Source organism: Pundamilia nyererei, unplaced genomic scaffold (assembly GCF_000239375.1).
Source record: "Pundamilia nyererei isolate P.nyererei 1_Seehausen unplaced genomic scaffold, PunNye1.0 scaffold00099, whole genome shotgun sequence".
Taxonomy (NCBI): domain Eukaryota; kingdom Metazoa; phylum Chordata; class Actinopteri; order Cichliformes; family Cichlidae; genus Pundamilia; species Pundamilia nyererei.
In genome coordinates, this window is record NW_005187500.1 from 1,595,033 (window position 1) to 1,610,502 (window position 15,470).

Genomic DNA, 15,470 nt, shown 5'->3' on the forward strand with positions numbered 1-15,470 from the left:
CCAGCCACTATTGATGTAGAAGCAGAGACCTCCACCTTTGGACTTACCGGAGAGAGCGGCCTGCCGGTCCGCGCGCAGTTAGTGGGGTTAGGTTAACTGGTGATTCTAAGTTGCCCATAGGTGTGAATGGTTTCACACAGAAGGGCGTCCCCTGCCTCTTGCCCTTTGGCAGCTGGTTTAGGCTTAAGCTCCCCTGCATCCCTGAATTGGATGAGCAGAATAAAGTGGATGGCTAGACATCTTTCTCTGATCTGAATTTGTTCTGAATGAACACAATAACATATGTTTTAGTGCCGTAGATGCTTACAGGTCAGACAGTTTTGGGTAGTGTAATATTATTCCTCGTCCAAACATTTGAAGCTGGCTTTCCTCACGTTTGATGTCCTCTTATGAAATTTCTGCAAACCTACTCGGGGTCACTTCTGGTTTGAACAAGTTGAACACGCTGACAGCCACAAAGCTGAACTCAGCGAGTTATATGCGTTGCATTCTTCACATAACTACACACGCTGCTTAATACATGGGCCAACAGAGAACACCTACAAAACAAACTCAGCTAAAAATAGCCGGTCATTGCTAATAGTTATTTTGAGTGTTTTATTCTGAAACTCCAGAGTGGGTGAAAAAGCAATACTGTAAGTTATTGTCCAACTGGATGCTGCGATTGGGCAACAAGAGAAGATTATCTGAAGATGAGACGCATCACCAAGCAACGCATAAGACAGAGTGCTATGTACACAAAGCAGAGACATCATGTTGCAGATATTTAACAGGCTCATTTTCTGGGTCTCTGCAAACATGAGCTTAAAAATACCCAGAACAATTATATCAGCCAGCCGCAATGTTTCTCTGGTTACAAAAAGCTGAGCCCTTGAGGCATCAGCAGTGGCATGTTAGCTTTAGAGTACGATGAAAAGTTAAAGTGGTCTGAGGAATTAGCCAACAGGCTGGAATTGCAGGTAGCACATCAGCGCCCCTTCTCGCTCATTCATCATCTTGGAGCCTGTGATCCCCCTCAGGGGCAGTTCCCATGGTCTGCGCCAAGCTGAATATGCTCCTCAGCAGAGCTGAGGCATAAAAATAATAATAACACTCCAGGTGAGGCTGCAGATGCAGACACGCCAACTGCGCCTGACATAAAGGCTTATAATGCCTGCACACGTGCAGCTGGAGCAGTCGGCAGAGACACGCCGACTGCGAAACACGACACGAGCTGTCGAGAGAACCTTCTCAGAAAGCACTTCTTGAATTTTGCTTTAGAGGAACAAGACTGCACAAAAGATATGTTGTGGCGAGGAGAGTGGAGTGGCTTTGTTGCACAAACACTCGTGCTGATGCTATCAAAGTTTCGTTCCCATTTTGAGTGAACGAGTTAAATCTGTGCTTTCTCTCGCTGCAAAACATTTAAGAACATGGAGATAAATTGGGCTATTGCACAAACATTACCTCGAAAATTATGCACAATTTAGCTAACCATTAAAGCACGAGGAACTATAGTTAGTTTGATCTTACCACGTCTGACTTTTCATGCATGTCGTTTTTATTTGATCTTCTTTCTTACAAAATGCAAAAAGGAAACAAACACCAGGGTCCAACAAAAGATTTTCAGATGTTTAATGGATGTTGCACTGATATGTAACAACACAACACAGAACACTGAATGCTTTTTTCCTAAAAAGCTCGATGAGTCAGTTTTTGTGAATCTATTAAAAATAACTTACAGGCATGCCAGCTGCAGTAATGATCGTGTAAAAGGATTCCAAGAGGACACGGGACACATGCTTGTTACGTACAAAGAAAACAAAAGAAACCAAAATGTGTTTGTTAGGTAAAAAAAAAACAGTAAACAACATTTTTAATTCAAACACAAAATGGTATTAATACTTTCTATTTACAGTATGTATTTACAACAATATTACAGTGCTTGTAGGGCACAATTAAAAAAATTAAAAGACTGGAATACTATCCCATGCCTATTTGTGAGGCAGCAGAGGATTAGCATGGAAAAACACCAAACCAAAACAGTCCTGTACAGTGTTTTTGCTCCTGTTAGCAGGGAGCGGAGGCACAGTGTGCACTGATGGATTGTGGGCAGTCTTTGTCACCGTGCTCCGTCAGTTTGAGAATGACAACTTTCCTCTGGAGGTGCCTAGCTTCTGCTGGTGCGGGCTCTTCGGCTGCTGGTTGCACAGAGCTCTCTGTAACTAAGTCCTGGCAGTCCTGCGGCAGCAGCATAGTAATGATGTTCGAGTGTCCGCCCTGCACCGCCAGGTGTAAAGGGCTGAGGCCCTGCTCATCTGACAGGCTGCCACCGTCTGGACAGTGATTGAGCAGCTCTTTCAGGACTTCACAGTGTCCACCCTCTGCCGCCATGTGGCAGGGCGTGCGTAGGGCGCTGTTAGCTTTGTAGGGGTCTGCCCCTTCTTCTATCAGCATCTTGACTGTGGGCAGGTGGCCCCGCTGGGAGGCTAGGTGGAGGGGAGTGAGTCCGTGGGCGCTCTGAGCATTGATATCTGCCTGGTGTTTGATCAAGAGCCGAGAGGTGCTGGTGTGACCCGTTTCAGCCGCCACATGTAGCGGCGTCTTTGATCCAGCTGATGTCATGTGGACGTCGGCTCCCAGCTCAATCAGGATCCGTGCCACTCGATACTGCCCCCTCTGAGAAGCCAGGTGCAGCGGCGTGCGCCCATCTGTCGTTTGACCATCTACGTCGGCGCCGGCTTGCTTAACCAGCAGTTTGACGATGCCCAGATGCCCTTGCCAGGCAGCATAGTGGAGCGGCGTCCAGTTGTCCTTGCCCTTGATCTGAACATCAGCACCACGGCTCAGCAGCACCCTGAACACATTTTCCTGGCCATGCTGGCAGGCCACGTGAGCTGGCGTGCGTCCCTGTCCGTCGGTCTCGTTGATGGCCGCCGCCCGGTCGAGCAACAGGCGCGTGATAGCCTCGTCGCCATTTTGGGCTGCCCAGTGCAAAGCTGTGTACTGGTCCTCGTCTTTGGCATTCACGTTGGTGCTGCGCCGGCCGAGCAGAAGCTCTGCCAGTGACTTCAGGTGCTTCTCTGTGGCCAGGTGAAGGGGTGTGGAGCCGCGGCCGTTGGCGAGGTTAGGATTTGCATTGTTCAGGAGGAGGAATTTGACAGCCTCCTCGTTACCCAAGTTGATGGCATGGTGGAGCAGACTGTCTCCTCCGTCAAGGAGAAGGTCGACATCCTGAGGCTGGAGGATCTTCATCAGCTTGGCAGTGTCTTTGTTCCTGATGGCTTCACACAGTTTTCGTTTCTGGACCTCAGCAGAATCTGAGCAGTAAGGAGGAAAAGTGATAAATAATGATACATTTTTTCGTGTTACTTTATATAATTCACAGGAGAGGTCTTTGATGCACGCTTACCGTATGTGCCTTCTTTCTCAAAAGACAGCGTGATAGAGTCTTGGGACGAGAAGGCAGAATCTGCAGAGGAAATCCCAGACAGTCTCTTGCAGGTGCTCTCTTTGCTGTGACAGCTGTCCTCCTTCACGCGATCAAAGCTCCTAGAGATCCCAGAATCCACCTGGCTCAGAAGCTCAGACAGGCTGTAATCCTTCTCGGGCAACATGGCTGACTTCGGACGCACTGGCTTGTTGTCATTAACCTGTAGAGCAAAAAAGGCAGGTAGGGTAGTGCGGTCTGACACAATGCTACAGTATACAGTGTGTAACACATACGAAATGGGTGTGAAAGTTCACACAGCTGATTTATGTAAACACTACTGATAGGAGCCATCAGTTCCTGTGAACAGGATGTTTGTTTCCAGTCACGTACACAACAGCACACAGAGTTTTAACAATGCCACCAGTCTACATTCCTCGTATGTGATGCAATGATTGGTCAGGATCAAACATAAGAATTATGTCTGGAGCTCTGTAAAGATAAGCCTCTCGTTGTCTGGACGAGTAGTTAAATATTAATGGCAGAACACGTCAGCTGAGAGAGACTGAAGTATAGAACCACTGAGAGGGGTCACGTTTTAAATTCAGGCTAAAATGTGTAAGAGAGTACATGGCTATGTCTTAGAAAAAACAAAAAGAACATTGACATGTAGCTTCGTCATGTAAAAGCAGTAAAAGCTTCGCCGTCGTATCGTACCTGGTCACCCGTGAGTGCTTTAGGGGTCATGGGCTCTGGGTCAGATGTTGATAACCTGGGTGATTTGGGTTCCTCCTGAGGTTTAGAGCAGAGCTCCTCGGCTTCAGATGTGATTTCTGGAACAACAACGTCTCAAGGTCAGGTTGCATTAACAGCAGGGATGGGATTATGCAATACAAAAAGGAAGAAGAGCGCCATAGCACTGCCTTTCACACAGCCAGTGAGGGAACAGAGTGTGCAGTTCAAGGGACAAGCTCATTCCTATAGTGCTAACGAGGGTTGACCACTGTTTGTTAGCAGGTAGAGGCACAACCTACCCTGGAAGCTGGGTCTGGCTTCGGGCTTTGTGGCCCAGCATCGCTGCATGAGGGTCAGGAAGCCTGTGCAGGCTGAAGGTCGACATCGTGGCACCGCTCCCAGGTCTGGACGCACCCCTTTCACCACCTTCACCATGATCTGCAGGATATTGTTCTCTCCTGAGGGGCAAAATCATGCAGTACTTCAGTTTCTAAAAGTCCTTTTTGTTTCACTCAAAAAGCACGTGGTCAAAAGTCTGAGTCTGCTATAATGCTTTTTCTGGTAATGACACATAGAACCAGCGTCTATCGTTATGCCATCATCGCTTCTTTATCATCGCCATCGTCCTCAGAAAGAGAAGTGCGTGGTCTGTTGTTTCCCACGGAAGCACTCCGAGCTCCTCGTCTAGCCAATTCTATCTGAATGTGGGATCAGCCAAGTCAGTGATTCAGAACAAACAGGTGGAGGCTTTACAGCTACTTCACCTCCTATTGTAGCCGTAATACCCTTTGCAGGTGGAGGAGGAAAACGGGAAGGGATGGTAACCAGGCCACTTATCACTTTTTAATTATATCTGGATCAACAGAGGCGGTGCCAGTGCCAACCCAGCTACCTCACCTTGGCACCGGGCTTCAGAAAGTGAACTGCTACCTGATACGCCTGGGAAAAAAACATCGTGCTTGCCAGTCTGGCCCTGTCCACCTGCCTCCTCTGGAATTTACAGAGTAAACACAAACTACAGCTTCTGTGTGCAGAGCCCCACACACACACACACACACACACCTTGAAAGGTGCAACTATTTTTACCTTGTGTTAACTGGAAATTTAGAGAGTCGATTCCAGCAAGTAAAATGATACAACTAGATTGAAAGTCGATTTATTAAGTAGAAGATTGTGTAGAATTGGAGTTTAGAGCTTCTGTTATAAATAAGCAAACTTGTTAATAACTTATTTAGCCAGTTCAGCCATCTCTTGTGGCCAAACTACAGAAAAAAGTATTTCTATTGAGTACATTTATGTCAAGCAGAGCCACTCCAGTGGAAAATGGGGAGACACTAAGTTGAGGGGAAATTTAAAAAAAAAAAGGTTTTCTGATGATAACAACGCTGACCTGTTTTCTCAAACTCATCATGGACCTTTTATTTGTTACTGATTGTTTACAGATGTTACAGAGGTAGGGGAGGCATGCCACACGAACTACTAGACCTGCTGTTCTAGCTAAACTATCAGACTGACATTGGTGATCATAAAAGACACGGTTGGATGGACATCTTGTTGGATGGCTCACCTTGATAGGGTTTCTTCTGTGTGAGAATCCCCCAGATCACGATAGAGAAACTGGAAAACAGGCAAAAATATACATATAAATATATATAAATCTTTCATGGAATAGGTCTGAGATGTCAGGTTGTGCAGCAGAAGACTGTGTAAATAAAGTACATTTACCCTACTCTACAAGTTCTACTTTAGGGAATGAAATTTCCATTTCCACTGTAGGAATAAGTTACTTATTTCCCTTAACAGACAAAGTATCATACCAAATCCATGTGATTAATCTTAGTGTGAGTCAGAGCTTAACTGAACACACAAAATGTCCCAACAACAACAAAAAACCCTGCGTTCACACAAAAAGCTTGCATGCAAAGTGCATGAAAAAAAAAGCCCAACCTGTAAACATCGTGCTTGGTGTCCGACACTCTGTCCTTCTCTATGATGCTCTCAGGGGGAAGGTAGGCAATAGTGCCGCAGAAGCCGTCTCTACTGATGTCATCAGCCCGTGACAAGCCGTTCCAGCGGGCCAGCCCAAAATCAGATATCTGAGACAGAAAGAGATCAGATAAGACCCTCCAACAGAGCAACCCCTCTGCCTTTCTCATGAAACACCACGGCAGTGATGACTAACTTTGCCCGCTGACTATGACAGGCTGCTAAGCTCTTATTATGTGCACTCAGCGGTATGATGAGGGCAACCCAGCCATGTCCCAGCCTGCAGGAGAGGAGAGGCCCTTCAGATTTGTGTTGGGGAGTGCACACCCACACACACACACACACACACACACACACAGACAAGGAGATTTAATAGGAGCTAAATTAATCCTGTTGGGACAAGCCCAGGTGAGGTGTTTACATCCAGGTATTAAACACTAGAAATGACGGTTCCCACCCATTACTCTTAGTACAGCTTAGCTGTTTTGGTTGGACAGAGGCTAGGAGACACCTGTAGACAAAAAACATGTGCAGGACTAATTTAAGAATGATGAAGGGGAGCAGAAAAGCACCTCATGACTGGGATTTCTCCTGAAAGTGCCAAACAAACAGTTTTAAAACAAAGAGGGCTGTGGTTTCACTTCATGTCTGAGCTTTCTTCTAGCATTAAAACATGACATCATCACATTTCCATAAACATACTGTAGATTTCCATAGTTGCTTATTCCATTACAAATTACAGAAAGCAAAAGGATCGTGCAAACAACTAAAAACACACACCTGGGTCAAAACTACAGATCACAACAAACTGTGTGCGTGTGTTTCCTCCCTTCTAAGCTTCATCACAAACTCTCTACCTTGACGTGATAGTGAGCATCCAGCAGGATGTTGGCCGGCTTCAGGTCCAGATGGAGCAGCGGTGGGTTCATGCAGTGCAGGAAGTTCATTCCCACCGCAGTCTCGTGGATGATGCGAAAGCGGAGCTCCCAGGGCAGCGGCTCATTGGCCAGCAGGGTCTCCAGTGAGCCGGTCTCCATGTACTCCATGACCAGCCCCTGGGGGTCTTCACAGATCCCGTACACAGGCAGGATGTATCGGAACTTGGCTGCCTCCATCTTTTTAGCTTCCTCGAGCAGCTCGGAACGATCCCTGTGTTCAAGGAGGAAAATAAAAATAAAAGATCACGGACTACACAACACTGCATTTTATTGCGTTTCCTGAACCAGGCTCTGTCGCTGAGGGTGACCCAGCAGTTCTTAACAGAGCAAAAAAACATCCACCAGTTTACTGCTGCTTTTCCACTCATCCACTCATCCTGGGGGTTTGGGGGAGGGTGGGGGTGCCGCAGCTGAAATCTGTTTTGAAGTTATTTGGGTCATCGCTTTTTTAAAACAAAGGCTCACACATTCCTCGACTCATGCTTATCTATCAAACCTGCCCTCCCATAAAACATTACCATGATGACTTTGAAGTCACGCTTTGCTCATTAAGCTGCAATAGTTGGTATAACTTTTTGTCCTAACCAAAATTCCTGCACATCACACATCATCCTTACTGAACTCTTAGCTATGCCAAATATTTATGAACATTAACCTTGAAGGGTGTAGAGGCGTGACCTCTGTATACAACTATAATCCAGGTCTTCCCCGGCTGGTGGTTCTGCTCAAGACAGTCCACCTTGGTCTGCAGAGCATGTGGAGCTCAAAGCCAGCTCTTGTTCTCTGCCGCTCAACCTTTGCGCACAGTGCCCCTTATCAGTCTGCCGGGCCTGCTGACATACCTCAAACACAATTGTGTGGGCCATTCATGACCTCACTGCATGCCTTAAGCAAAGGTTGCTTTTAAAATGGAGCCTCTTGATGAGAGAGAGATAAATCACTGTTCGTGAGTTTATTTGTAGGAATGTGCTCCAGAGGCAGAGCTGGAGTAGGGCTTCTGTTTTTCTATCATCGACGAAAAGAAATTAGACGAACATAAGAAAGTTCGAAACATAGTTTGTCATTAATTTAAAAAAAAATATATATAAAGAAGTGTGTGTCTGGTTATAATAGTTCTTTGTGGCAGTACAAGTGAAGGAGGTACGGATCTCCCCGAATCTGCCTGGTAGGAATAATCAAACATGTCATGGAAGAACGGGCTAGCGCTTGTTTGCGAAGTACTTCATCTAATCCAAAGTGCTGCTCAGCGGCTCTGCTGAACCAAACAATGTCCCTGTTTTAACAGAGAGGCCCGGTAAGACCGGTTCTGCGGCTTCTCGTATTGTCTGTGCCACACAGTGGCAGCCTGCGACACAGGCACACAAAGGTGGCTTTGAGTCCTGGATGTTATGTGTGGCTGAACGACGGTCGCAGTCAAATGACTGTTTATGCGCTCTGCAGATGTTTGAGGGTGATAGTATCTTTGGTTCAGCCTCATCGGATGCTATAAGTCGCACCGCAGGTTTGGGGGGAAGTCGTCACGTCGTCAAAGTTCCTGTTTTGGTCACAGTGACTAGATAAGAAAATCGGACTGTCTTTGTTGCATCAGTGTAGCTGAGGATTGATGTCAGTGATGATTTATATCAATAAACCAATTTTTTTTTTTTAATGAAGAGGTCTTATCACCAATCAGCAGCTGGGCTAGGCTCCAGCCCCCCTGTGACCCTGAAGTGGAGAAGGGGAAGAAAATGGATGAATGGATCTTGTCAGTTAATATTTCTAATGTGTGGCTGATGAAGTCAGTTTGTGTACGCAGAGTTACATGGAAATGGAAACTTCTCTTCTTCCAAAGCTGGTTTGAGGCAGGTCAGCCTCAAACACACTCGAGAAATGTACAGCTCACTAATTTTCCTTTCATTTGCGAGATCCCGGCAGAGCAAACGAGTGATTTATCAGTCTGAAGTAGGAAAGAGAATTCTAGATGGTGATGTAACTTGTAGACCATTCTGCCCACCTATTGAAATGTCCACAACACTGTTTATTGGGGAGATCAGCAGTTAAGCTTTCATAGCAGGAAAAGCAAACAGCTCTCAGCACTGTGGAGCTGCCCCAGAGATCAACCTGCATGCCAGTGCTCCCTCCAACACAACTCAGCAGTGTCGAAATATCCAAACATGCCCTCTTGCTTAGCGTTGAGGCACCTTTACAGCCCCCACAGTGTTTCTAGGCTGGCAGAGGATGAGTCACACATTATCTGGTGTTCACTTTCTCATGCCTGCGTCTAGCATTTGCCCAGAGATTTCTTCAAACGATCACGCTGACATAAAAGGACCTGATTCAGACTGATTTCTACATCCGGAACTTAGAAAGACCAAAAACACAGGAAGCATCTGAACTATGCCAGAGGACAATACTACTTTTTTCATCAACACCAGGAAAAGATGAACACTAAACAGCTGTGACTTACTTATCATCCACATGAAGGCAGGGAGGGCACTTGATAGCCAGCCATGTTTTCCACTGTACATGCCGGACTTTGTATACTTGTCCAAATCCACCTGAGCCTATTTTCTCCCAGCTTCCAAACTCAGAGGAATCAAAGGTCCTTAACAGTCCCATATTCCCGTGTGGAGAATCCGGGATATCCATATCCATGTTGAGAAACCTGCAAGCAGGGTAAACTCCTTTTTCTTCTTTGACTCCAACCACAAAATCAGGGGAAGTGTACACTCACACACCACCTACCTACTTGTGGGCTCTTCCTTGTTTTTCCACTCGTCTAGCTCAGCACAGCTCCTCCCTCTGTTCAGGTGAAAAGGAGGGGCTGGGCCTGTGTTGCTGCGCTGTGACATCATACCCTGGTTTTGAAACACAGAGCAGAGATGGAAAAGTTCACTGGAGGAACTTGACAAGCCACACCACACTGCCACCGAAAGGCTTTACACATGTGCTTTCCAAATGTCCTGAAGCCCCACGCTGTCTCATATATGCTCCGAGAAAGCAGGAGAACGGTCTCTGCAACAAAGCCATGAAGTCAGGAAGCTATTTCATAAACACACCTTTGTCCCACCGTGGTCCATTTGACTGCTAAAGCCGCCTGAGGTGGGCTACGTGATATTGACCCAGCGGTTATAGAATGTGTGGACTCAGCTTTTGCTCAGCTGAGGGAACAATGTGTTCTGTTACAGCTGTTACAGTTACTACCAGTGACAAAGATCTGTGTTATTTAACATATTTCATTTCCATGCAGGCCTTTAATCGCCACATTCTCTGCTACTCCATACATATGCTTTCAATAATTCATATGTTCATTAAATGCCTTCTGCAGAAACACCGCATCGATCTAAGGACGCACGCACACAGGAGTTCTGTTTCATATCTGTTGTGTGCTTAAATTCAATTTGGGTTGCCAGTTAATGAGTGTGACACTTTTTCCTGTGTGCACCTGTCCTACAGGTGTGTGTTGGATACTTTTTAAGTTCAAGGTCAGAAATAAAATATCAGCTGTGGAGCTGATAGAGCTACAGCATATCTATTCAAGGACACCTCCTGCACGCAGGAACCTGCTGGTAAATTATTTATTTTTGTGCTATCATAAAAAGAAGATTAGCCTGTTATCTGCGACTGCTCTGTTTTAGAAACGTTCTTACATATCGTACTTTAGACTGACTTTGGTTTTTTGAAATCATGGGATTATTTTCTGCGAGGTTGGTTCAGGGAAACATTTTGCCTCAAATCCCAAAAACCGGATTATAACGTCTCTCGGATTAAGACCTTTTTGCCCTCGTCCCCATTCTCTGCCCTCCCACCTCTCACAGCAGACGAGTGTCGTTCCTCAGCCTCATTCTGCAGAATGACTCTTCCTGTTTAAAGGGAGTTCTTCCTCACCGCTGTCACCAAGTGCATCCTCATAGGTGACATCTGATTGCTCTCTCTCTCTGATATAGTAGCTTCTTTACTTTACTATATAGAGCACCTTGTGGAAAACTAAACAGAATAAACATAACGAGCCCCTTCCTCAAATTATTACCTAAACCGTTAGATAATAAACACGATTAAGCTTTTAAGTTAAATATGAAAATGATCGTTGCAGTTGAACTATTCCAAAATTCCCTCTCTTGGACTTTACCAAAACAGTGCTCTTCTGGTGTTCTTCAGCTTGCGTGGGCAACGGTACGCGACTGTAAAAGCATGATTTCTCCAAACGTGTGAATTTGTTCTGTGTTGCCGTTTGCTATTAGTGTCTGACAAACCAACCTCTCTGTTTACCTCTGCTTAAGATGTGATATCACCTCCCTGCACCCCAGAGTTAATGAGAAAACTGGAATGACCAGGTAGGAGGTATAAATATGTTATCTGGGAGGCTGCTGGGACAATGAGCAGATCTTAGTGGTATGTGAGGAGCCAGCGGCCTGCTGGCTCCCATCACTGCAGCAGTTATCAGTGTTCAGCTCCCTGAGGCTCTGCAGAAAGACCGGGGGAGCGGTTACTGTAGAAGGGGAAAGCTGCAGGGCCTTTTGAGTGTGTGTGCACGCTCTCTTGGTCATTAGAATCAAAGACAAACATGTATGAAATGGTATTAAACGTGTCTTTTTACCTGCTTTTATTTATCTGATTAAAACCAAACCAATCAGGACCGTCTTCTGTTAATTACAAACACAACTAAGCCTAAACGACCTGCAACAGGGAGCGCGAGGTAGCGCCAACAGTGTAGAAATATAAATGATTGTCTAATTTATATTAAAACATATTAATGACTGCAGTCTTATGGTTTGAGAATGCCACAGAGTGTCAGCCTGCGACAGCCTGTGTGTGTTGGCATCGTGTTTGCTTCTGACATCTTTCCAGTATGCTTTGTTCTTCCCATCATGCACTTTGTCCCCTCGGGCTGTGCGTGGGCACACATATTACCATAGATGCAGAAGGTGGTGGCGTGTTTATGAATGTTTTAATGAGTGAACACAATGGGTGCAAGGAATTCAAAGTCGTGAGCGGAAAATCAACATCAAATAGTTGTCAGTGAGACTTTATCGCCATCTACTGGAGGTAGTTTCATATTAACTCATTGAGCTTGGGGATGAGATATGAGACCTCATGTAAATAGAACAAAACAATAGAAAGCAAAGCTGATTCGACCTTTCTAAATACTGGAGAATCTGGGTTTTTTCTAGAAGCAGGTCAATAATCCTGTACCCACGTCAGCCATGTTTAAACAACATTAAACATCTGTGTGCTCGTGATCCAGGTTTATTAAAGTTTACATACTATAGCCTGTAAATGATAACCTTCCCCTCTAACCCTCATCCAACTAATCACACACACACGTGCTTCCTTCTGTATCTAAACATCTTGTCTTACAACCACGTGAAACTCGTACTCTTGAGTGCAAGTGGAATTCACGGTTCAGTATCTTGCCCAAGGATACTTCGACGTGCCGACTGGAAGAGCCAAGGATCAAACCGCCAACTTTCCGACTGGACTGCTCCACCTCCCGAGACACAGCCACCCAGTGTGTAGGCCTTTTTTAGAAATTCGGAAAAGTAGAATGGAAGGAGAGTCTGCTGACAGACATGCTCTTTTAAGATGAAGCTTTTAGCGTTTCTTTTGATAAAGCTTGTAGTTAGGGCTGGTTCCATAAGCCACTCTGCATGTCATTAGCCTTTGTCTCCTGTAGTTTTGTCCTGTTTGAGGTCTCTACACTCCTTCAGTCCCAGGCGGCTGCCTCTCCTCACATTGTTTCTTAGACTAAGAGGCTGGAAAGTGTGTAAACACTGAGCCAGTAACATGAGTGAGTGCTTGATTGATCTACTAACTACTGACTAAACATTCATATTCCACTGACTCTCAGTTTCTAAATAACAGTGAGTTAGTCTGTAAATCAAGAGTCAGAAAGCTAAAACTAACCTGACTAACCCTTAACATAAGACCGAGTGTGGTATTTATTTTAAAAAGAACATTTCAGAATCAGAATCGTGTTTATTGGCCAAGTATATGTGCAGACACATACAAGGAATTTGGTTCCGGTGGCTCTCGAGTACATTTAAACTTAACATAGTTCTGTATCACATAATTCTGTAACTCGTATAAGTAACATGGATCTCACCGGGTGTTCCCAGGAAGTATTCTGTTGTATATTCAGCAGGAGAAATGTTTCATCACTTATCCAAGGGACTTCTTCAGCCTCTCCAGTGTTAAAAACAGTACATTTGCCTAATGATTGAAACTAGCACCACTGACTAACAATGGGTCAGTTTCATGACAAGATGTAAATTCATGTAAACTGATGCAAATTGTCATGACAATTGATCAACGGCTGCAATCACAGCATTGCAAGAGGATGAACGATGTCTCCTTAGGTCCCCTCCTCGGTTCAGAGACGCTCGTTCACTTTTTGTGTAGGTTTTGTCTTACTTCTCTCTATCACCTTTTTTATCCCTTGGAAGAAGCGACACTCCATAAATGCTAAAGAGGTAAGTATTATTTCTCAGTTGCAGTGAATAGATAGAAGAAAATAAGCTGTAGAAAACTGAGAAGAAAGAAGAGAAATAACAATTTAACAGAAACCAGTGACACACTCAGGGGCCTGATCAGGCAGGGCCTCCTTGGATGAGGGTGCCTAGTGATAATGGCCGAAACACCCGATGAATGCAAGGTCCACTACTGACGATGTGTCCCAAATTTAAAATGATAATTTAGATCAGATCTCTAATCCCTAAACCTAACTAAGGAGGAAAATGGCAGATTAGCCTGGGTAAAAGACCGAAAGTTGAGGCACACAACGATGTGTGCTGCTGATAAAAGCGTCTGGGCTTTCCTCATAACAGCCATCCCTCAAGATTCCCTCTATTTAATGTAATGCATTATCAGGGACTGTAACATCCTTTTACTCAATCATGACAAGATGTAAATTCATGTAAATTGTCATGACAATTGATCAACGGCTGCAATCACAGCATTGCAAGAGGATGAACGATGTCCCCTTAGGTCCCCTCCTCGGTTCAGAGATGCTCGTTCACTTTTTGTGTACTTGTCTCCTCGACTCTCCCGAAACTAAAAACACAAATATTCTCAATAAGTACCTTTATTTACCAATTAGCTAACATCTTTGTCATGATATGGTAACTCGTAATCACTTCATACAGTGTAAGCGAACCTTTGCGCACTAACTTTAAGCTGGCGCCACAAAGATAAAACAACAGCACTCCTGTTGTTCTAACAATCACTGTTTAAATGATATCGATTTAAATGGTCTTACCTTCAAAAACTGCCTTAACTGGCAGAAGTCGGTTTAGTGTGAAGTGAGCTTTATTGGTTCCCCTTGAACCAGATCTGGAGCATTCGTGTATCCCTGGGTTTGATAATAAGTACTTATCATGATCAAGCTGCCTGTTCTCATCAGGCCAAAACCACTTTCAGACTACCAGAGATGTCCTGGTGTTTCCAGTACAGTAGGCTACACCGCTGCATGGAGGCTTTGTCCTCAAGAGAAGGGGAATGTTGCTCTAATTTATTTTAATCCTAAAGAATTTGGCTTAATGTGATTTAAAGAAAAGAAACATCAACCTCAAACAAATGTTGAAGCTGAACCGTTTTACTGTTAATCTCTCACTCAAGAAAAAGTTTTACGGTCTCTTAGCAGCAAATAAGGTAATCCTTTGCAGAGGATGTAGAAGGTAAATAAATGATGAGCCATTGTCAGTGCAATATTAACGGTGCAGGCCTGCAGAGGGCCAGGAGTGACAAAATGAATTAAATAAATGAATAATCTAATAAATGTTTCGAATGAAATGAATTTAATTCATTTAATTAATTATCAAGTCACACTAAATGCAAATAAGAAAAAATACTAGGTGAAGGTAAAAATATTGCTTGGTGATTGTTGACATGCGACAGCACAGAGCCCAGCCTCGGCTCCGGATGCTGGGATGGAGGCTGCTGATCTGGAGCCGAGCTCTGGTATCCTGTCCTCACACCGCAGCTCTCACAGGGCTCCTCACAAACCCAAAGCATCTTGAGCAGCGAGGACAAACTTGACTTCATGTGTAGTTAGGTGTAAGCAGAAATGTGTCGATTGCCTGCAGCTTCATGCATATTCAGATGCAGATATTTGTTTCTAGACGACATTTTTAAAAAGTCGTTACTTTTGGCCCTTGAACAGAAAGTAATCCAAGTTTGAAGTCAGTTAAGTTGTTGCTTAAAATGTCTTTTGAATCTTAAGAAGAAGGAAGAGAACAGGCTGCATTTCCCTGCTGTCATGCCTTCTTTCATTTTAGTAAACAGTCGCACACACACGTCTAAAGAATCACGTCTGTGAGGCACCAGTGAACAACCAAAGGCTCCGGGTTGGAGAGATTTTGATGGAAACATTTTCTGCAGCTAATAAAAGACAAAATATTTAAATGATAGTCTTTTGCTGCAACCAC

General features: G+C 44.7%; 1 protein-coding gene across 1 annotated transcript; it reads right to left on the reverse strand.

Annotated features, from left to right (window-relative positions):
• Nucleotides 1–1,596: 1,596 nt before the first annotated feature.
• Nucleotides 1,597–9,852, reverse strand: ripk4 (receptor-interacting serine-threonine kinase 4). Its single transcript, XM_005740366.1, has 9 exons — nt 9,793–9,852; nt 9,515–9,712; nt 6,988–7,279; nt 6,092–6,240; nt 5,712–5,761; nt 4,444–4,602; nt 4,127–4,242; nt 3,392–3,632; nt 1,597–3,299 (listed from the first exon to the last, which is right to left on the reverse strand). Exons 2-9 carry the CDS (start codon nt 9,700–9,702, stop codon nt 2,050–2,052), a joined length of 2,445 nt encoding a protein of 814 aa, XP_005740423.1. The 5' UTR covers nt 9,703–9,712; nt 9,793–9,852; the 3' UTR covers nt 1,597–2,049.
• Nucleotides 9,853–15,470: the final 5,618 nt, after the last annotated feature.